At 47.6% G+C, this 23,396-nt stretch overlaps 1 protein-coding gene across 2 annotated transcripts in view; it reads left to right on the forward strand.

Moving 5' to 3' along the window:
* GCGR (glucagon receptor) overlaps positions 1 to 23,396 on the forward strand; it is a 41,408-nt gene that overhangs the window by 9,592 nt on the left and 8,420 nt on the right. The window contains exons 1-8 of one of the 2 annotated variants that reach the window (XM_083487023.1): positions 14,631 to 14,836; positions 14,951 to 15,091; positions 15,197 to 15,293; positions 16,283 to 16,390; positions 18,493 to 18,614; positions 19,187 to 19,293; positions 20,729 to 20,882; positions 22,216 to 22,375. In XM_083487023.1, coding sequence (XP_083343149.1) covers positions 15,038 to 15,091; positions 15,197 to 15,293; positions 16,283 to 16,390; positions 18,493 to 18,614; positions 19,187 to 19,293; positions 20,729 to 20,882; positions 22,216 to 22,375 — 802 coding nt within the window. In that variant the 5' untranslated portion in view covers positions 14,631 to 14,836; positions 14,951 to 15,037. Of the gene's footprint in view, positions 1 to 14,630; positions 14,837 to 14,950; positions 15,092 to 15,196; positions 15,294 to 16,282; positions 16,391 to 18,492; positions 18,615 to 19,186; positions 19,294 to 20,728; positions 20,883 to 22,215; positions 22,376 to 23,396 lie in introns of those variants that run through there. The other variant, XM_083487022.1, reaches the window with a different exon arrangement.

The raw sequence follows: 23,396 nt of genomic DNA on the forward strand, positions 1-23,396 counted from the left end.
TCCCTAGTGGGAAATGGGGTGTTAGTGGCAGAGCCAGCCTTAGGTTGTTGGCATCGCATCAGTTCCTGCCTCAGACATCCCCTCCCGTGCCAAGCACTGAAGCCCCTGCTGCTTTGGATTGTAGCTTCAAGGTTTGTGCCATTAACGCACTAGGGGCTAATCCTTTTGTGTTTTAACAAGAGAGCAGCTTCCCCCTTCCTCCTCTCCCCACAGCCTCTCTCTTGAGCAATCAAGGGGAGGGGATGGGTGAAATCGTATGTGTGTGAGAGAGAGAGCGCTCGAGGGGGGGGGGAGGCAGGACCAGAGCAGCTTTGATGCTTGTTTGCTGAGAGAAGAGTCTGGAAGAGAGAATGTACTGCATTACATTCCCAGCATGGGTGATGCTGCAGCGCATCTTTCTTTCACCAGGCATAGTTTTTCTCCCCCCCCTTTTTTTTTTACAGAAGCACTATTTCTCCTCCTCCTCCTCCTCCTCCTTCTCTTTTTCAAGAGACAATCCCACCCACCTCTTGGAATTCAGAAACCACTCATGCAGTCCTACTGCAAAAGCCTAAAGCATATGCATAGTTTGCAGCACAGAGATGAAAATATAAAATTATCAGAAACGGTGGTGTCTTTCCCATAGGTTGGCCATAGAACTGGCATTGTTCTGAAAGGAAGGACTAATGGTGTCTTCCTAGGTGCACTTATGTACAAGTAAGCACTATCAAACTTCAGAGTAAACAAGCATAGGATTGGGCTGTACTTGAGCTTTAAACTAGTGTACAATGAAATCCTGAGTCACAGAACTATGATGCTCTTCTGAATAAGGAAAATAAATAAGCTTAACACAACAGGCACCTGATAGTTCTGTCAATGGGATTATAGCACCCAACATGTAGGAAATATACCCACACTCGAACCGTGTCTGCTTTGCACATTGTTTGAATAACTACGAGTGTTTTCAGATGGAAGCTTACTGTTGCAAACTGATCATTCAGATATTGCAAACGGGTTACTGGCAGCAGGTTGTTGTTTTTAAAACTTGTCAGGTTTTTTCATTGAAAGGGTAAGTGTGGAGAAAAGGTGTGATTTTGATATCAACAATGTTCTCCAGATGCCGGAAAACCCCCCAAACATGTGTGCATGAGGAGCACCAATCCTACCAAAATAAAATCCACCTGGAAACAGCCTCTGCTACCCAGAGGTGACAAAGAACAACAACATTAATGGAATTCAGTTGACAAATTTAAATGACTCACCTGGACCAGGTGGCATTGACTGAATAATTATTAAAGAACTCAAAATGTGAAGTTGTTCATCTTCAAGGTAATTCTAAACCAAAATGACCCTCATACCACAGGGTTAATAGCTAGTGAAACGCTAATTTCTAAAAAGGATCTTTTAGGGTACAGTCTCAGGAAATTACATTTCTATCAGCCTAGCTATCTGACCCTGGCAAATTGGTGGAAGCGGCATTATTAAAGCTAGAACTATTAAACGTGTAGCCTTGGAAGAAACAGCATTAAATCAAGCTTTAGTCATTTTTTGGTCAGGGTTGGGAAGTCAACAAAGATATAGACTGGTGTGAATTGGTTGATATTATGGAGATTTTTAAAGCTTTTGACTATTAAAAGGTTCCTAAACAGCAAAACATGGTAATATTCAATGTAAAAGCAAAATGATGCCCACTGGAACAAAAATATAATAAAAATCCTAAATTCCCCAGCCGATGGTGAATTGGCTGTAGCTCCTCAGGAAAAAGATATTGAGTTCACAGTAGGGAATTCATTGAAAATGTCAGCCCAGTGTGCTGTGGCAGTAAACAGAATGTACAGTATTATGAATTATTATTAGGAAAGGGACAAAGAATAAAGCTGCAAATTTATTTAGGGCATGTTCAGTTTTGATCTCTGCATCTTAAAGGGATGACCACAGTACTAGGAAAGGTACAGAAAAAAGGCGATTAAAACGATCATTTCCCTTAAATAGAAAGTGTAAAAAGATTAATGCATTTGGGTTTAGAAAAAAGGTGTCAAAAGTAAGAGGTGAAATTCTGCGTATAGAGACAGTGAATGGGGAGGCATTCTCTTCCTCATAATACTATAACTCAGAATTCATCCAATGAATGTTGGGTGGCAGTAAAATCAGGACAGACAAATTAAGTAAGGCATGATTAAAGATAGCATTAACATTGAACAAGAGACCTGCAACACAATATTGCAGTGTATCCTCTCTCAAAGCATGCACAGTCTTCATTTGGTTGTTTTCTGTGGGAAGGTGCCCTCTTAGTTGTTGTTTTTAAAATGTGCTTCTGCAAAGCATGTAGATCCCCTGAGGATCCTGATACCTCCTTTTTGTTTCTCAGTATCTCTATTCTAGCTGTAATCCTGGCAGCACCCACCCGTTTAATTCACTATTAGAAGGAGCCATAAAGAATGCATAGTTGGCACTGAAAATAGCAGTCCTTGGTCTCATTATTACGTATCTGCAGTAATGTATAATAATCCAAAATGTACAGAATTACTTTATCATGCTCCACTTCTCACCCCACACCTTGCAAGTGGCAGCTAATTGAGTGGGAGGAGCAGGGAAACTGATGAGTGTGGTTTTATCGCACATTACACAGCCCCTGTATTATGGAAATTATAAGGGAGAATGGAGACGATGCAGGGCTGCTACAATATCCTCCACATCCTCCCACCCTTAGTTATGGATTTTATTTAAGCTTTTGTTTTTCAAGCCAATTTCTATATTCATGGAGAGTGGGTCTATCCAGAACCACCCTTTCCTGGGACCTTAGGGTGAAGAGCAGGTAAATAACAACAATGGAGGGGGGCCCACCTTCACCATTCTGCCTGTGAGCTTTTGTGGATTATTTTGAGATAAAGAGTACAGTCATACCTCATGTTACGTCCGCTTCATGTTACGTTCTTTCAGGTCATGTCCTGCGGCGACCCAGAAGTACCGGAAAGGGTTACTTCCAGGTTTCGCCGCTCACGCATGCGCAGAAGTGCAAAATGATGTCAAGCGCATGCGCAGAAGCGGCGAATCGCAACCCACGTGTGCGCAGACGCGCCTCTGCAGGTTGCATTCTTTTCATATTGCGAAAGGGCCTCTGGAACGGATCCCGTTCGCAACCAGAGGTACCACTGTACCAGATGAGATGGCCCACTGGTCTACCGAAGCAAAGCAATGCTTAAGATTCTTAGCAGGATTCAGACAGAACATTCCAGACTCCCTCCAGTCCTTTCCCCAAGGCCATTTCCCCCTGTACTCTGGACCAGTTGTTCTGTTTGCTGCAGGGGGGTTCCTCTGGGAAGATGGGGCACTGCATTTTGAAGACTTCCTGCCCTGTGTTTTCAAAGGGATGTTTATACTGCTGTCCCTTCCAAGTTAATAAGCCCAGCGCACATTGTACAAAGGCAGTAGCAGGACCAGAGAAAGAAAAGATGGCCTTGTTACCTGGATTTCCTCCAGGACAGCTGGGCTACGGTTTTATTTACTGAATTGCCAGAAAGCCAAAGGCCAAGAAAGACCAGCCCTGCAGGATGGGGCCAAGTGCATCTCTGATACCCATATCCAAGCAAACAAGGGAATGTCCCTGCCCAGGTAGAGTCTCCAGGAGAGGGATGCTTCCCATGCGTATTTCCTGCCACTGTATCAGTGGAAGTGCCATGGCTTCCAAGTCATAGAGGAATCTCTGCCGCAACAACATATGCATTAAGCAGGCATCCATTCCCTGGCCTTTTTCTTCGACTTGTGAATAGTGCCAGCCAGGGACGGGAGTAGACAGTTGTCTTGGAGCAGCTGAGCTTGAAGGTGATAAGGATTTTATTTTATTTACTCCTCAATAAATTTATTCAGCAATGCTACATTGCTTCAATAAATTTCTGTTATGCCCTTTGCCATAAACAACCTCTGAGTGGTTTACACAAATAAATGCATTTATTTGTTGTTATTGCATATATATCCCACCTTTCCTCCAAGGAACTGAAGGCGGCAAGCATGATTCTCACATCCGCAGAACAACCATTGGGGTAGGTTAGGCTTGGGGATGATGACCCAAGTTCACTCAGTAGCTTCATGGCTACCGTATTTTGCGCCCCATAGGAAGCTCCGGCCCATAGGACGCACCTAGTTTTTTTGGGGGGGGGGAAATAAAGAGGGGAAAAAATTATTTCCCCCCCAGGTGCGGGGCTGGAAGAACCAGGCCGGGGAACAGTGGGAAGGCACGCTCTGCCTCCCTGCTGTCCCCCGAGCTTGTGGGGCTGGCGATGGGGAGAAGTGCGCTGATCCCGGGACGGCAGGCAGCTCTGCGCAACCCTCAGAGCCGGTCTCCCAAGAGTTGCGCAGAGCTTCCTGAAGCCTGGAGAGTGAGAGGGGTCGGTGCGCACCGACCCCTCTCGCTCTCCAGGCTTCAGCGAAAGCCTGCATTCGCCCCATAGGACGCACCCAGATTTCCCCTTCATTTTTGGAGGGGAAAAAGTGCGTCCTATAGGGCGAAAAATACGGTAAGTGGGGTTTTGAAGCCTGGATTCCCAAGTCCTACTCTGACACTCTAACACACTGGCTCAAAATCTATAAACAACTATAAACAATTACATATTAAAACCAGTACAGTGCTACCTCGGGTTACAGACGCTTCAGGTTATAGACTCCGCTAACCCGAAAGTAATTAAGAATTTTGCTTCAGGATGAGAACAGAAATCCTACGGTGGCGGCGGCGCAGCAGCAGTGGAAGGCCCCATTAGCTAAAGTGTTACCTCAGGTTAAGAACAGTTTCAGGTTAAGAACGGACCTCCAGAACAAATTAAGTTCTTAACCTGTGGTACCACTTTTTTTAAAAAAAAATGCAGGTCAATGTGGAAATGTGGAGAAGTGAATTTAAGATTGAAAAAAATGAGATGTGAGAGGAAATAATGGACAGATTCCCGCTGCCTACTTTTGCCAAATAAATTCTTCAGGGTCTCCAGTCTGATCCTATATTAGCAGCTGATGAGCAGTGCGTTTGTGAGATGAGAAGAGAGGGGTATCTTCATCATTTGTGGAGGACAAAGCAGAAATAGGAAGAATGAAGAGCTTGGCTGAAATCCTAGGGGGCTCAGGGATCCTGCAGTGGCCTGGCCTACCAGGCTGAAGGTGTATTCAGGGCCACTCCATCCATTTTCCAAAGCCCGAGAGCTGTGCAGAGTACTCCTTACATGGGATTCTGTGAAAAGTTAGCTTATAGTGTTGTCTAAAATTCAGGCAAGGACTTCTCCCACCCTATGGCAAATTTTTCTAGGCAATATATTTAGGGTGTTTTCCCCCTTGTCCTCTGAAATGGTAACAAGGAACAGTCAGATGGGATGGGCTTGTGCTTAAAAGGTAGCAAGGAAATTTTATCTGAGAGAGGATTAACAGATAGGTTCTGTTTTCACAGTTAGGGTCTAACTCGTCATCAGGTGTAGGTAATTTTCTCCCAGTTCCTATTGGCTAACAAACCTGAGGCCCAGTGGTATGTGCACAGTGACTTGCCTGACCTATCAAGGTTATTTGTTGTTGTCCTACGCACACTCCCTGGCCCCTTATCTTGCGACACATTGGTAGTATGTTTGATGGAGATGAATAAGTTGTTGCTTACAGTCACAAAGGCCCAAGGTTATTTTGCAGAGGTTTTTAGCTTAGGATCATGATTCAATACTTGTGCCTCTGGTCTATTTACACAAGAAGGGAATCCCAGGGTGCTTGAGCCACACCCCATTGTGCACAATTGCACACTATTGTTGCCAATGAGAGGGATTTTTTTAAAAAAAAATGGGAATGGATGGAGAAGTGCAAGAGGGGTGAGCGCCCAGCAGGACACAGGTAGGATGAGGTGGATGAACTGCTTTCATTTGTCCTCTGCCACAAGCCTTAGGATTGCAGCCTTGGACTTCTGATGTGATTTATATAGGAACTCAGCAGTAAGTTATGGGACATGCACTGATTGTGGACATTTTGCAGGCATGAACAGTGCTGAAAGCAGATTGCATATAACTGCCCCATTGTGAGCACAAATCATAATGAATGCACAATAGAAGACATCTGAAGGGTCTCTGATACATCTGCTCTTCTGTCCACAGATGGCTGGGTATCATCATTAGTTCAGTTCTGTATATCACGTATGAGAGTTAGCCTCAAACTTTTTATGAACGTGAAGAGTGAACTGGGGAGTGGGGCACACCAGGACATTTGAGTAGGTTTGCCAGATCACAACCTGGAGATCCATACAACAAAGCTCTAGAATGTGATCTGGCAAGCCTGGATAGGAGTTACTAAGTCACAAAAGGACAACACTATAGGAATACAGTACAATGGATTATTAGGGACTACCATGAGCCTGAGCAACAGCCTCCCCATTTATCACCCTTGCCACCCAAAACATGATGGATTAGCCCACCTTGGACCAATTAAGTTTTTGCCCGTGTTGGCTGAGTTGTCAAAGTTAGGCAGCGGGCGAAAAAGACATCATCTCTCTTTGAAGGCAGATTCTGGTGGCCTTCTGAAAGCAATCCTCCTGTAGTGATGTAGCCTTACACTCATCAGTCATCCTCTTCAGCAACTACCGTAAATTTCAAGCACTTGCTTCACCTCTACCTCCTGTCTGATATGTCAGAACCCAGAGAACTCCCTCTGGTGCCAGGCATGTAGGTCAAAACTGTCTCCAGATGGCTCTGCAAAGCCAGCTTGGGGCTAATGGTAGGAAGCCAGCTGGGTCAGGGATATCAAATCTAGTACTGGAGGAATAGGTGGCCCTAGGGGCCTAAGAGGAAGGGGGGAAAGACAGAGATACCTGTTGGTTTAATGCTTGTGATCAGATTTCCTTTGTAATTATGGGTATTGTTTGGGGGCAATCCAAGAGGCCCAGGTCTTTTGCACCAGTTCTGGACCTCCTTTCCCTTCTTCCCTCCTCTTCTTTTTAAACTTTAAAACAATATTTTGTGCAAATTTTATGCATTGGCTCGTGCCCCCGAGTCCTTTAAGTACTTTGCAGTACAGTGGTACCTCGGGTTACATACGCTTCAGGTTACAGACTCCGCTAACCCAGAAATAGTGCTTCAGGTTAAGGACTTTGCTTCAGGATGAGAACAGAAATTGTGCGGTGGCGGCGCGGCGGCAGCGGGAGGCCCCATTAGCTAAAGTGGTGCTTCAGGTTAAGAACAGTTTCAGGTTAAGAACGGACCTCAGGAACGAATTAAGTACTTAACCCGAGGTACCACTGTACAATACTCCTGTTGGTAATGCTCTCCATCTTCCTTTGGCAATGGACAGTGTGAGCATGCCCTGTTGTTGCATATGTTGCAAAGCATCCTGGGACTCTCCCAACAATAACTGATGATACTCCTAAGCTATTTATTTCTGTAAAGCCTGTAACTTATTCTCTGTACAACTATCCTCCTGCTCCTTGACTTACCTCACAGACCATTTCATCTAACCCACATTAAAGCAGGATAGCTATTTTGTTGTTGCCAACATTGAGTTATTTCCCTAGAATTGGAGTCTGTTTCTTTCTGAGGCAGATGACCAGTGTTAGAGCCCCATGTATAGTGTTGCAACATTCCAGGCTAGAAGTGACCAAGACTTGTGTAACAGTGGGCAGATCTGCCAGTTAGGGCAGCCCCCAAATTTCCTGGAGCCGTTTTCACAAGGAAACCACCAAGAGCGGCCTAGAGATCTTAAAAAACAAATTTTCATCTCCGGACAGGGGTGTATCTGAATTTCTCAAGTAGCAGCAGATTCAGCATAAATATATACTCAACCTTCCCATTCTGGAAGGAGAACTGATGCAGTCTCTCTCCTTTACTGGCACCAACACAAGCTAAGATTGAGGATGATACTGCGTTTTCATTTAGAATACTCTTGTTATTGGCACTGAAAGTTCTTCTGCAATACAAAAGCCTCACTGCGTTTCTGCAGTTTATCACAGCTGCAGCAATTTCTGAAAGCCAAAAAAGGCTCCCAACCCCCAAATAAAGTTTAATAATAATTATCTAAGGAAATTTAAGACGAAGGGTAAGGGGGAATAACAGCAGATAATTGACTAATTTGCTGAGGCAAAGAAACAGAAAATGAGATTGAAATTGACTGGTAGAAAGCTTCTCTATTAAATGTTGTATAACATTTCACAGGTGACTACGTTATGATAATTAAACCTTACAAGGTGCTAATCTCTTAAACTGGTGCATTTAATGTGGATAAGAGTGCTCATCTAGCTTAGTTCAGTTTGCTGGGAATATTAGCTCTCACCCAGAGTTTCTAGCTCTCATGACTAATGCATTATTTTCTTTGTATTTCTGTCTGATCTTAACCTATGAGCAGATTACAATGTACTGTTTTATTCTGACAACAAACCCGTGAGACAGATCAAGTTTAGGTACAATGACAGCCCCATTCCCACCCACTAAGTTTTATAATATAACAGGAAATGTACACACTGCAGGTAGGCTTCTTTTTCCCATTTCTTGGTTATATTTTATTAAATTTTCAAAAAAAAATTCACATATACATTCCAATACATAATATTTTTTCTTTTGTTTTGTTGACTTTCCACCTCATTTTCCTTGGTGTTTTTTATTACTCCCCTTTTCTGTACCCTAGCTTCTCCCTCTTATATCATAACAATAATACAATAATCTCTAATTCCTTCTGTTGCTCATAGTTCAAATCCTGATCATGATTTCATCATACTATAATATTTCTTTTAATAGTCCAAAACAGGTTTCTGTTCTTCCACAAAGCAATCACCACCAGGTTCGCTGATTCTAGCTGTTAACTTTGCCATCCCTTTATTTATCCATTATTTATTTATCTATCTATCTATCTATCTATCTATCTATCTATCTATCTATCTATCCATCCATCCATTCTTTGGTGGGAACTTCTTCCCTCTTTGTGCATCGTTGCAGGTAGACCTCCTGTGGCCAGAGCATGGAGGCAACCTCTGCCTCTGTATCTTGCAGCTTGCTCTGTTCCCATGAGCGATACATCCTTACTGCAACTGTGGCTCCAGCCAGGCGCTTTCTCACTGGGGTCTCCAGGGACCAAGGTCATTAGCCTGCAATACTAATTAGAGTACGTTAGCCAAGCACAGAAAAGAGAGGCCACTCTGGCAGGGAAAACATCATTCAGAGTCACAGCTGGGTTGAGCAGGGAGACAAATGGACCCCCCCTTCCCTCTCTCTTTCCCTATGGGGCAGAGCCAAAGGAGTGTGTCTGGGGCTGGAGGACAACAAGGGAGGCCCTGGGCAGTCCTGCAGCTTCCCTGAAGCATTAGGAGGTGGCTGAGGACAGAGCTGGCCGGAGACCAGAAAACCCCTCTCCAACCCAGCTGGGGTTGGGGGTAGGAAGAGGCTCCTCTGAGCCAGGAGGGTGATCTGTCCAGCTGGGCTAAGGGGTGGCAGGGAAGAGACATCAGGACAAACGGGAACTGTTTGTACAGAGGAGGGATCTAGGCCAGAGGTCTCTGCACTCAGCCTTTTGGAAATCTGCAGCTTTTGTGGTGCGTGAATGAGCCAGGCATTCCAGTGCCTTCGGGGCAGGGGCTTCTCAGGCAAGGGAGGGACACTTGTTTACTTATTTAGGCAAAGGTAAAGGGATCCCTGACCATTAGGTCCAGTCATGACCGACTGTGGGGTTGCGGTGCTCATCTCGCTTTATTGGCCGAGGGTACAGCTTCCGGGTCATGTGGCCAGCATGACTAAGCCACTTCTGGCAAACCAGAGCAGCGCACAGAAACACCATTTACCTTCCCGCCGGAGCGGTACCTATTTATCTACTTGCACTTTGACGTGCTTTCGAACTGCTAGGTTGGCAGGAGCAGGGACCGAGCAACGGGAGCTCACCCAGTTGCAGGGATTCAAACCCCCAACCTTCTGATCGGCAAGTCCTAGGCTCTGTGGTTTAACTCACAGCACCATCCGCGTCCTGTTTATTTATTTAGAGCAATATTAAAACACTAAAATAAGGAGAAATGTCCGCCTTCACCTTTGGGAAGAAGAAGAGTAGGACTGGTTCCTCACCCCCGCCATCCCACTGTCTTTTGGAAGTGATTCCTATGTGAACTACAGCCACTTCAGAGGGCTTCGGCTCCCTGGGGCAGTGAGCCGTGGGTCAACAACCAGGGGTACTCGCAATCCAGTTGAAGAGTCTCTTCCTGTCAACTTTGAGGCCAGGAGCCTGGGCACAGTCTGAGAGAGGCAACACAAGGGGGCTTGTTCCAGTGGTGGGGAAGGAACATGCAGGTGGGGAACTCTCTCTTATAAATCCTGGCTCCACAGGGTGGCATTGGGGTGGGGTGGATATTGCCAGGTAGAGAAGTTTTCCAGTAGGGATCATCACCAGGCAAGGGACCTGGGCCAATGTGATCTGGAATCGCAAGAGCTGCTCACATCCCCAGCAAAAGCTTTTGCACACTGCTGCCACCAAGGCAAGGTTCATCATGACAGACGCATCTGTCTGTCCTACTATCTAAATATGGAGAAAGCTCAGCCCAGGAGCGAAAGCAGCATCTGGCGCTGCTGGCTTCCTGATCAATGAGCTTCCCAGCTCCCAAACAGAAGCAGCAATTAGGGACTGCTCTAAGGAAACATGATTTCCCAGGGCTAAAAATAACCGCACAAGGAGGGGAGGAGGGATAGAGGGATAGTCCTGGGAGCAGCCCTCCAGACTATGTGCTGGTTATTGTCCCTCTGACAAGCTCTGAAAGGTTTCAAAATGTCCCTTAGCGATAGGGGAAATTGGACATGCGCCACTCGCTCCTTCCTGACCAGTCAAGCTCTAGCTTTGGCTCTCAGGATTCTCTTTTTGGAGCATCAAAAGTATGCATTTCCAGAATGAAGTGCAGAATGAATCTAGAGCAGAATCTTGAAAGCACTTGTTCGAGAATCTAAAAACTGGGGTGTATCCAAATGCCAGAACTTCTTTTAGTGCTACAAATCAGTATGCTCTCCAAATGCTTTCAGACAACCACCGCCAATTTTTATGTACTTTATTATTATTATTAACTCCAAGACTACCAGTGTTTTGCTAGTTCCAGCCTTATTTCTTGGAAATTGCACGTGGTGCAATCCTTATGGGACTGATGAAATTGAGAAAGCAGCAATAAAACTTCGAGGTTTTCCATTTACAGCCAAGAACACTAGCAGAGTAGCACAGAGGAGAGCATGGGAGGTTAGCCAGATATAATGGCAGGGGACGGGGCAAGGATCACACACAAGCCACATCCATGAATGCCACCTGAAAACTGGGTAAGGCCGTAGTGCTGCCTGAAAGTTTTGTGCTGCCGTTGCAATGTAGAATGTAAGAATGGCTGCCTATGAGCCGACAGTGCAGAGAAATGTGGAGGAACTTTAGAAGGAATGTTGCCTGCATTCTCCAGAATAAGTGAGCGAATGGTGCTTATATGGAAGAAAAGACTTGTTTGTGTTGAAGCACATTTCTGTTTGTGATTTTATAATTGCCTTGTTAGTTTTTGAACTATCCTCATAGTCCAAAAGGCACTACAACTGTCAGGACAAAACTAGACATGACACAGAAGACCTAGGAACTGGATCACCTGTGGGTTTTTTAACTACTGTGGGGGAGAGGCAGAATGCCCACCCCAAACTGGTGTATTCAACAACATGTACTTGACGCAACAATAGAGCCCCACCTCTCAATCACCTAACATCACTATGGCACCAGATGACCCTCACCCCCTCTTTTTGTCCACATGTCCATGCAGAGAGCTCTGCAATTTGTGCCCAATAGTCAGTTGATTGTTGGGGCTCACATAGCGCTACAAACAGAACTATGAAAGCCCTGACAATCAGCTGAGGCCATCACTGCCCTGACTCCTGCCAAAGGAATTTCACATTTTGAAAAATAATTCTGAAGCTGTATATTGCCACAACCTATTCCAGGAGTGGGGGAGCTCAGGGGCCAAATGCAGCCCCCCAGGCCCTCTCTTTGGCCCTTGGGATCCTCCCCAGGCCACAACCCTCACCGGCTCTGCTTTGCACACTCCATGAGTGGCTTTGCCTGGCTGGAATGTGTCCTTGCACTTTGATAATGCCTCTTGGTTGTCTGGGTAGCGAACAGAGAGGGGTGTGTGAAGGTGACTAGACACTAGTCTACTGTACAGAGAAATTGTTTATATTCATTGCTCTGCCCTCTTTGGCCTCTGGCCTTGCCCAACACTGGAATGTGGCCCCATGGAAGTTTGCTGAGAAGGGAATTTGGCCAATGGCCTCACAAAGCTCCCCCACCGCTGGTTTTTTTTTTATGTTGCCATCTCTCTATCCCTCTCTATATCATAACAAATAAAAAAAAATAAAAATTGTCCAATAGCACCTTAGAGACCAACTAAGTTTGTTCTGGGTATAAGCTTTCGTGTGCATGCACACACAAAACAAACTTAGTTGGTGTGGGTTAAACCACAGAGCCTAGGACTTGCCGATCAGAAGGTCGGCGGTTCGAATCTCCGTGATGGGGTGAGCTCCCATTGCTCGGTCCCTGCTCCTGCCAACCTAGCAGTTCGAAAGCACATCGAAGTGCAAGTAGATAAATAGGTACCGCTCCGGCGGGAAGGTAAACGGCGTTTCCGTGCGCTGCTCTGGTTCGCCAGAAGCGGCTTAGCCAAGCTGGCCACATGACCCGGAAGCTGTATGCCAGCTCCCTTGGCCAATAAAGCGAGATGAGCACTGCAGCCCCAGAGTCGGTCACGACTGGACCTAATGGTCAGGGGTCCCTTTACCTTTACCTAAGGTGCTACTGGACAATTTTTTAATTTTTTTATTTATATCGACTGCGTCAGACCAACACGGCTAGCTAGCTGAATCTATATCATAACAGTGAGGGTCCTGTGAGTTCTGTGTAGATTCTGTAAATACTGGCAATCTGGCAAGTAGCCCTTGGGAAAGTAAGTCCTCCGTATGCAAGGATCTTTCCATTGTTTCTTGCTCAGCGCATGCTGAAGAATAGACCTAGTGGATCACGAGGAGCCTTTCATTCTAGGGCAGAACAGGCATTCTTAGGCCAAGTGCTTATTTTTGGCTTCACAAGACAGCCGGAAGGTCATTCTCGCAATCCCAGCAAAGTTCCGGCCGCATCTGGGCCAAAGGCATGGCTCGTCTGTTCCAAGGCACACGGCAAGAATACTTGGTTTGTGTCCGGAGCACTGTGATCCCATTCAGGAGCCCTTTAACCAGATTAGAGAGGGATTGAAGGATTTAGCTCTGGTGTGAATCTGAGTTTATCCCGGATGGGTTGCCAGCACGGCGGGCATTGCCCAACAGCCGTCCACAAGGAAACAGAGCACAGTCTTTCAGCCAAGGAGTCCAGCCTTCTGAACACATGGGGGCCTTTGTCGGCAATAGGATGAAGGCTGTGGGGTTAGGAGGCAACAACATCCCTGGGTTCATCTGGAGCCAGGAGATCCCTGGAGGGCGTTAATGATTAACAGCCTGGTTGGCCTTAAGCTGGGCTATGCCAGGAGCTGTAAACAGACCAGGGGCAACGCTACTGGCACATTCCCCCTCGTTCCCTCCCCCATGAAATGTTTTCCTAGACACGGACTGGTGGGGAGAAGTTGACTCTGTATCAGGAGAGTCCCTGCTGGCAGGAGCGCAGGAAGTGTCATGGTGATGGAATGCACAAGCCACTGTCCATGAGCAGATCAGGGCTCCAGGCATCGGGGCATGTGTCCTCTTCAGCAAGCCTCATCTCACCCACTACACAAGGCGCAAACAGCCCTACCCTCCTTCCCACGTGCACTGCCTACTGCAGACACCACACACACAGACCCCTGGTACCTCGGTGTGGCATTCTGTCGCTGCCTGCACCACCCCACAGACAGCACAGCTACACTGCCCTTTGCTGGATCTCTGCAGACAGCACAACATCAGAACCACCAGCACAATCCTAGTTTTCTGGATCCCAGATACATTGGCTGAGTGTACTGCCTACATTCAACAGACATTTCACAGACACATCCCAAATCCAGAGAACTGTCGTCTACCCCTTACAGAGATACAATTACCCTCATCTTTAACAAACTACAGTTACCAGGATTCTTTTGAGAAGGGGAATGTGTTTTAAATGTATGCTGTGTATGCAACCATTCGACTTCCAAAATGTTCGGAAATCAAAGCACAGCTTCTGGTTGGCTGCAGGAAGCTCCTGCAGCCAATCCAAAGCCGCGGAATCCCCATCGGACATTTGGGTTCCAAAGAACGTTTGCAAACCGGAACACTCACTTTCAGGTTTGTGGCGTTTGGGAGCCAAAACGTCCCAGTACCAAGGCATTCGGGATCCAAGGTACGACTGTACAAGAGATCCACTGTCTAGCCTAGCTATGCAAAGGCTTTGGGATTCTTTTCTCATGCTCTGTTGTTTTGGGCTACCTGCTGCTCCCCAGCACCGGCTGCAGACTTTGGCAAGCTTGCCTGTGGGGCAGGGCAGTCTCTGCATGCTGGTGCTCTGAGGAGACGAGCAAGAAAAGGACAGCCCCCCCCCCTGTGCTGCATTGTAGTGGATCAAGTCTCCCTGGGCACTTGGCCTGCACCCAAATCCAGCCCTGAAATAGCTCCCCACCCCCAAACAGGCTCCTGTTACAGTGACTGGCATCTGAAGCAGCCCCCTAGATTGGGCGTCCTCAATTCGTCCTGGCTGCAGTGAGGGTCAGAAGGTTCCCCGCACCAACCAGACGCAGGGTCAAACCACCAACAAGCACCAAGCACCTGATCTGGGCGGAGGCTGCGGTGGCCATATTCACTCCTAGCAGGTCCCTGTCAGCCCAGAATTTCCTGGCACTGGACAGCCTTCCTGGATGTAGCCCAACAAACCCAGTTGCAGAGTGCGTCATCCACCTTGGAGCCAGGGTACTGGAGCCTAGAGTTTGCAGAAGGGCAGTCAGAAACTTGCAAGACTTAAGTGCTCCTCTTTTCTCCTTCTATCTTATCCTTTGCAGGGCTCTGCTAAACCGGCCACAGGACGTTCTGTAGGCAGCCAGCAGCTCTGGGAACATCCCAATGCGGCTTTGCAGCCCTGCAGAGGGATGTCCCAGCCACGTCTTCTCATTATCCTGCTGGCACTGGTGGTGTGCCCTCAGGTAAGGGCCTTGGTCCCCAACCCTCCCCAGCCCCGCTCCATCCCAGGCCTGACAGGCACGTACATATCAGGCCGGTCCTCCCTTCTGCTGTCTTTTTTCCTTCAGGGATCCTCAGCCCAGATCATGGACTTCCTCTTTGAGAGCTGGAAGGCCTATAGCGAAGAGTGCTACCACAACATGAGCCTTCTACCACCATCCACTGGTGAGACAAGCACCCCCTGGAGGTTGGGCATCAGAGCACCGAAGTCAGGGATGGGGGCAAGGAGGGGGTTGGACATTTATCACTCTGAAGTGCAATGGACATTTAAAGGCACTGGTCAGTTTTTCCACCCAGCTGCTTTTCTTGCTTGTTTGTTTGTTTAAGCTCAGCCTCCTTGCTAGGCAATGAGCAGCTGAGTGCTGGAACCACATGCATCTGTGCATGCTGTGGAAACGAGACAAGAATTTTGGAAGCTTAAGGGGCATAGCAAACTGCCTTACACTGAGTCAGTCTATACCAGGTGTGGTGAACCCTTGGCTCTCCAGATGTTGCTCAGCTGCAACTTCCATCATCCCTGTCCATTGGCCATGCTTGCTGGGGCTGATAGTTATAGTTTGACAACATCTGGAGGGTCAAACGTTCCCCACACACTGGCAGTGGCTCTCCAGGATTTCAGACAAGGTGTCTTTCGCAGCCCTACTTGGAGATGTCAGGGATTGAACCTGTGGCCTTCTGCATGCAAAGCATTCTCTCTGCCACTAAGCTACGGCCCTATGCCAAGCTTGAGGGAGAAAATGAGCTACCTACAGTGCTGGGTCCCAGAGGCAAGTGTTGTTTCATAAATCAGCATACACAAAAGATGACGGGTTCTTTTTCTTTTTCTCAAGAAGTTGCTGTAAAAACTGTTTCAGACAGCAGTAGAGCACAAAGGGTAGGCTGAGTGGAGGTGAGGTTTGTGGATGAATTACTAGGCAGTTGTGTGTGCAGACACATGCATGTGAAGCTGGCAACAAGGGTCCCATATGTGTTCCAAGGGCAAATTCTGCTGGTTGATGAAACACTTGAGGGACATGAATGTGGGCAAAGTTTCCTAATTAAAGAAAGAGTGAAAAATAAGGACGAAGTTGCACACACATTCAGACACACGTATGACCCGCTGTTCCTACCACCGTATCACATGCAGATCCTAAGTTTCCTCCTCTCTTTGACAGAGCTGGTCTGCAACCGAACCTTTGACAAGTACTCATGCTGGCCTGATGCACAGCCCAACAGCACTGTCAATGTTTCCTGCCCCTGGTACCTGCCCTGGTACGACCAAGGTGCGTGCACTGGGGGGAGAAGAAGACTGGAATGGGCCTGTGCCCTTGGCAGGGGGGCAAAGGAAGGAAGTGACATGGGAGAGTTACTCAGGGCCCAGCCACACTTTGCCTTAAGTCCATACCTCTTTGCGCCATTTTCAATTTGGTCCAGGCCTGGATGTTCCCACTTGTGATTTCTGCCTCTGATTTTCCTTAGGGAAAGACCCTAGAAACCCCCTGTTCATACTTCCTATAATCAATAGTCCGCTTTTCAAGTTGTCTCCACCTTCAGTTCCGCTCACCTGTAGCAGAGAGTCAGAAAATCAGAAAAGCCAGATACTCAGGAAACTGGATAATCAGATAATCATTCAACATGCACGAAAGGAGCCAGGACATTTCCACTACAGGGGTGGCCCATCCCGTTTCACCACCTGAGGTGAAACAGGAATGCGCTGTTCCCTGCTCCCCAACTTTCACTGTTGCCGGAATGCTGCCTTCAAAGCACTGCCACTCATCTTTCCCACCCCGTGGGGGTGGGGAGTGGCAATGCAATGCACAGGAACACCACTTCCTTGCCAAGCTCGGTGAGAGCCAGGGCATTCCAGGTGTTGCTGCTCGTCTTCTCTACCCCAGGAGATGCCCTGCACCAGAACATCTCTTTTTTGCCAGTGAGAGAGGGTTGTTCTAGCAGTGGCAGAAACGGTGGGGCAGGCAGAGTGCCTCCAAAGCACTTCTGCCATCTGAGGCAGGTGCTTCACCCCGCCTCATTGGTGAGCCGGCTCTGTTCCAATACATATTACAGTGGTACCTTGGTTCTTGAACTCAATCCATTCCTGAACTCCGTTCAACTTCCAAAACATTCACAAACCAAGGTGCAGCTTCTGATTGCTGATTGGCCATGGAAACAATGCCGACAGCAGAAACGGATGATCAGCTTTCGAAAAATGGATGCAAACCGGAACACTTATTTCCAGGTTTGTGGGGTTCAGGAGCCAATTTGTTCATCAACTAAGCTGTTCAGGAACCAAGGTACCACAGTATTTAATACGTATTATTACAGGCAGAAAATAAAGCTGCCTTTGGAACCATTGCAACCAATAAAAGCAAACGAGTTGGGACACACAGATTTTGCACATATATCACTTGATCACTATTTTAATATGAGCACCAAACAAGGAAGAGTAAACAAAAAAAAAAAATTTAAGCATGATGAGGAAACTAGAAGTGGGGTGCTCAAAGCTGGGGAGACAACTGGAAAAATTATCCCACAGGGGTAGGCAGGGAGAGAAGGAATGGAGGTGGGAGCAGACTTCCCACAAAACAGCTTCCTGGAAAGCATGCAGAATCCAATTCAGGAACTATTTTAGGACTGGTTCAGAAGAGAGACACATTTTTCTTTGGGTTTTCCTCGTGACATTTGTTCCAGTTCAGCAGTAAACAACAGGTTTTCCCAGGGAAAGTGGTGGGACAAAGCAAAAACCTATGGACCTGTTATAACAGAGTGATACAAAATACTAGAAATCACAGGACAAACGAAAGTGTGGCTGAGCCCTAAGAAGGGGAAATAGACAGGAAAGAAATGAAGAGGGATCGGGATGATAATAAACTAGAGAAGGATGAGGGGAAAGTACTGAGGGTGCAGGAGATGGGGATTGTGGGAAGGCACAGAGGAACAACAACAAACGGTCAGAACAAGTATAGGGTGGAGTTATAATAATAATCCTAATAAGATCACAAAGGATGAGGCAATCAGTGACTACTAGCCATGTTCTGACTTCATGGACAGAGGCAATATGCCTCTGAATACCAGTTGCTGGGAATTGCAAGTGGGGAGATGGTTGTTGCAACCAAGGTTCTGGTTGGTGGGCTTTGTGTAGACAACTGGATGGCTTCTTTGTGATCGGGATGCTGTGCCAGATGGGCCTTATGATTCAGTGGGGTTCTTCTTCTTCTTGCCTTATGCCAGGCTTCCTCAAACTCAACCCTCCAGATGTTTTTTGGCCTACAACTCCCATGATCCCTAGCTAGCAGGACCAGTGGTCAGGGATGATGGGAACTGTAGTCTCAAAACATCTGGAGGGCCGAGTTTGAGGAAGCCTGCCTTATGACTTCATTCCCTACAGTGAAGCATGGCTATGTATTCAAGAAGTGTGACCCAGATGGACAATGGGTGACCACCCCCGAAGGGAAGTCGTTGCGCGATGCTCATCAGTGTGTGATGAACAACGAGACCATCTTAGAGCAGGTGAGAGCATGGCTAGCTAAATGAGTCCTGGGGGCTGTCTGCAAGAACATTCCCCACCTCCGTTGACTTTGTACTCAACGTACTATACCCATTTTAAACAGCAGATAGATTACCAGGATTAGTACTATCCCTTTGAGGCCTCAAATTGGGTTAAACCACAGAGCGTAGGACTTGCTGATCAGAAGGTCGGCAGTTCGAATCCCCACAATGGGGTGAGCTCCCGTCGCTCGGTCCCTGCTCCTGCCAACCTAGCAGTTCAAAAGCACGTCAAAGTGCAAGTAGATAAATAGGTACCACTCCGGCGGGAAGATAAACGGCGTTTCTGTGCGCTGCTCTGGTTCACCAGAAGCAGCTTAGTCATGCTGGCCACATGACCCGGAAGCTGTACGCCGGCTCCCTCGGCCAATAAAGTGAGATGAGCGCCGCAACCCAGGAGTCGGTCACGACTGGACCTAATGGTCAGGGGTCCCTTTGCCTTTACTATACCCATTTTAAACAGCAGATAGATTATCAGGATTAGTACTATCCCTTTGAGGCCTCAAATTGTCTCTTTCCTCTCTTTCTACTTCCAGGAGTGGTTTGCTAAGATCTACGGGAGCTTCAAGGTGATGTACACGGTTGGCTACTCGGTGTCACTCTGCACTTTGATCCTTGCCTTGGCTGTGCTGCTGGGCTTCAGGTGCCTTGGGAACTGGCCTGGGAGGGGTGGGGGTGATGGTGATGGGGGTGACCACATTAAGGGACAGTGCCCAAAGCAGTGAGGGGGAGGGAACCGGGAAGTGGGATAGTCAGACCAGGTTTCATTTGGTCCTAGAAAGAAGTGGGATGGCTGTAGGTCTGCCTGGAAAGAAGTGAGATGACAGCTCAGTTGGTTAAAGCATGGTGCTGATAATGCAAGGTTGTAACTTTGATCCCTGTATGGGGCAGCTGCATATTCTTGCATTGCAGGGGGTTGGACTAGATGATCATTAGGGTACCTTCCAAGTCTGCAATTCTATGCTCCTATCTGGTTGGGTGGAGATGGAGCTCTTTTAAGTTGGAAGGGATCCGTCCACACTGGAGATGCTAGGAATTGCTCTTTACATATTAACATATTTGGCAGAAACCAGCACTTTGCATGCTTTCTGACCGAGTGAGACAAATTACATACAATGCAGTTTTGTGTTTCTTTAAAAATATATTTTATTAGAGAAAGTTGAGGTGGATTCATTCAACCCTCTTTTTTTCACCACATGGTTGTTGCTGATTTACTCTGTTGGGTTGATCCGTTTGGATCCCTAATCGCGTGGCAGGTTCAGCAAGTGCACACACATCAAGACCACAAATTAATTACCTGTCTCGAAAAAAGTATAAGATCAGGAATGTCATGGGTCTCTCTGCTAGCAGGCACCAGATAAAAATTATCCCTGTGGTAGAGAAAGCAGCCATGTCAGAATGCAACTTTGGGAATTATGCATGTTGCTGTGTACTTGTGATGAAAATATATGACTGTGTGGGTGTGTACTTACGTCAGTTGAATGAAGTGTGTGTGTGTGTGTGACAGAGAGAGAGAAAATATGGCCCTATCTGCACTATATATTTAAAGCAGCATCATAGTCCTTTAAACATCCCCAGTTCTCCCCAAAGCATCCTAGGAGCTGAAAATTAAGGATGCTGATAGATATTAGGAGACCCCTTCAGAGAACTACAATTCCCAGAGCTCCCTGGGAAGAGGGATTGATTGTTAAACCTCTCTGGGAGTTGTAGCATTGTGAAGGGAATAGGGGTCTCTTAACACCACCCATAACAAAGTGCCTTCCTGGGTCACTTTGGTCTGGATTTAATTAAAACATTTTCTGGTCAAATCTGAAAAATATTTCCAGGTTGTCCAGGAGCTCCTGGTAAGCCAAACAACAGTTCATGAGAGAGCAGAGCATGGGTGAATGCGTAGGTGTGGGGTGAGGAGCAGAGTGGAGAACACAAGGCATGGAGGAGCGGGGTGGGGGGTTAGTACAGTGGGGTGAAAGAGAGAGATCAGGGTGCAAGGAGTGGGAGGAAGGTCTGGGAGAGAGGCACTGGCTGCATGGTGCTGGCCATGCTGGACAGGCGTTGTTGACAAGCTCCCTGCTCTCCAGCAAGCTGCACTGCATGCGCAACTACATCCACATGAACCTCTTCGCCTCCTTCATCCTGAAGGGCATCTCGGTGCTTATCATCGACAAGCTGCTCAACACTCACTTCAACCAGAAGATTGACGACTACAGTGTGGGTCTTTGGCTGAGTGACGAGGTGAGTTAAACATTCCTGGTTCCCCACCACCACCTTTTTACACTTGTTTTAATTTTCATTTCCTTTGTTCCTTTTCCCCAGGGAGCATGGAGCTTCAGTTGATTCCCCTCTCCATCACACATAAACAATTATGGTAACCCAACAACCCCTGCCTACACTACTTGGTAGCTACACACTAGGCCCCACTCTCAAGTAGTTGTTTTCACATACAAGTATACCTGAAGGAGCGTCTCCACCTCCATTGTTCTGCCTGGACACTGAGGTCCACCGCCGAGGGCCTTCTGGTGGTTCCCTCGCTGCGAGAAGCCAAGTTACAGGGAACCAGGCAGAGGGCCTTCTCGGTAGTGGCACCCGCCCTGTGGAACGCCCTCCCACCAGATGTCAAAGAGAAAAATAACTACCAAACTTTTAGAAGACATCTGCAGGAAGCCCCGTTCAGGGAAGCTTTTAATGTTTAATAGGTCATTGTATTTTAGTGTTTTGTTGGAAGCTGCCCAGAGTGGCTGGGGAAACCCAGCCAGATGGGTGGGAAATTATTATTATTATGTGAAAACTATCTACAGACCTGAGTGAAAACTATATACAATATCCCCCTGTTGGCCCAGGGTGAAACTACACTACATAACAATTATTATTATTATTATTATTACAAATTCACAAGAGCCAGCAAATAAGGGGGGGAAAGACATAGGATGTTTTCTCAGAGCTTTCACAAGGCTTAAGTCAGCTTGTAATGCATCCATAAATCCCAGCAAAACCTAAGTTTGGCGACTATATCATTTCTCTGATGCATCCAGTCATGAGTTAATAACATACCCACAGACTGCAATAGCAATTTCTGGTGTCTGGAATTAAACTGCTGGAAGGCTGGACCATGTGGGATTGAAGAGTGGCCTCAGGGCTAAGCCCTGCTTCAAATGAAGCCATGCCAATAGCATCCCCAAAAACACCTTCTTCAACCCTCCTCTGGTTCAATACTCACCTTCACTCATGGTTATGGGACCCAGAACCACCACGCTTTGCTCTCACCAAGCAGCCTGAACTAGCTACACTTCCAAACTTGATCCAAGCCGTTGCCTCATTGCCAAGTCCTACGCTTTACTGCCACTTGAGACCGAAACTCCTGTACTGGTGACTTTTGTTTTTAACGCACCAACCACAGAACTATGGGGAGTAGCAAACTGCTGCCCCCATGCATCTGCCTGCTAAAGGGACAAGTCCACTTTGTGTTGAAGCTGACCCTGGGGTTGGGTTGTAGGGGGGGGGAGAGCTTCTTGCTGAGAGTTCCCAGACTTTCCTTGCCCTTCTCACTGACCCCTTGCCATTCCCCCAGGCAGCAGCCAGGTGCCGGGCAGCCACTGTGTTCATGCAGTACGGCATTGTGGCCAACTATTGCTGGCTGCTGGTGGAGGGGCTCTACCTGCACAACTTGCTGGTGTTGGCCGTCTTCTCCGAGCGCAGCTACTTCAGCCTCTACCTCTGCATCGGCTGGGGTGAGTATATGCAGGGTTGCCAAGGCCCTGGAAAGGACGAGTGACTGAATGTCAGAGGCACCTTCGCTGGAGCAGAAACAGCAGGGCGAGAGTCACTGAGGGTGGCAGGGAAGGAGAAGCACTGTGGCTGGAGATTGCGCTAATCTGCACCATTTATTATGGCAGGGGTGGGGAAGCTCCAGTCCAGGGGCCAAAATGGTTTCCCTTGAAAGACGTCAGGTGTGGGGTAGGCAGAGATGCGCTTTGACCAGGGGATGTGCTGACTTCAAGTCTGCTGATTAACAGCACTTCAAAGAAATTTGGCTTGTGGGGGGTACGGGAGATAAGGCCAGGATTCCCACCTTCATGCTATGAGGACGGGGCATATAACCTCATCTCAGAGTTATGGGATGGGAAGAGTGTGACACAGAAGGTAATGATGGCGACAATGGTCAGTGTTGGATCCAGAGCAGGGCTGGCCTGTGACGTTTGCCGCTGTAGGCAACACCCCCACCTCCATTATGACACCCCCTCTCCAGATCCGGGGGGCCCTGCCCCCTGCCATATGTGCACTGCAGCCAGCCCCACCACTACAGCAGGGCTGGACTTGGGTCTTTCAAATTTCAGTGGCGCTCTGTATGAGGCCAAAATTCATCGCACACCCCCTTCTCTTGCTGCTCAGTTTACCATGTTATACAGTGGTACCTCGGGTTAAGAACTTAATTCGTTCTGGAGGTCCGTTCTTAACCTGAAGCACCACTTTAGCTAATGGGGCCTCCCTCTGCCACTGTGCCGCCGCTGCATGATTTCTGTTCTCATCCTGAAGCAAAGTTCTTAACCCGAGGTACTATTTCTGGGTTAGCGGAGTCTGTAACCTGAAGCGTCTGTAACCCGAGCTACCACTGTAGTTGCAAGCCCTGCTGCATCCCCTAGGCTAAGCGCCCAGTATGGTGGAGCCAGGCACGCTGCCCTAAATCCGTCTGTGACAGCACCTGCACCTGCAATGCTGCCATGATGCAGTGGCAGCAGTGAGGCTGCAGCA

Source organism: Podarcis liolepis, assembly GCF_965112155.1.
Source record: "Podarcis liolepis genome assembly, chromosome: 2".
Lineage (NCBI taxonomy): Eukaryota > Metazoa > Chordata > Lepidosauria > Squamata > Lacertidae > Podarcis > Podarcis liolepis.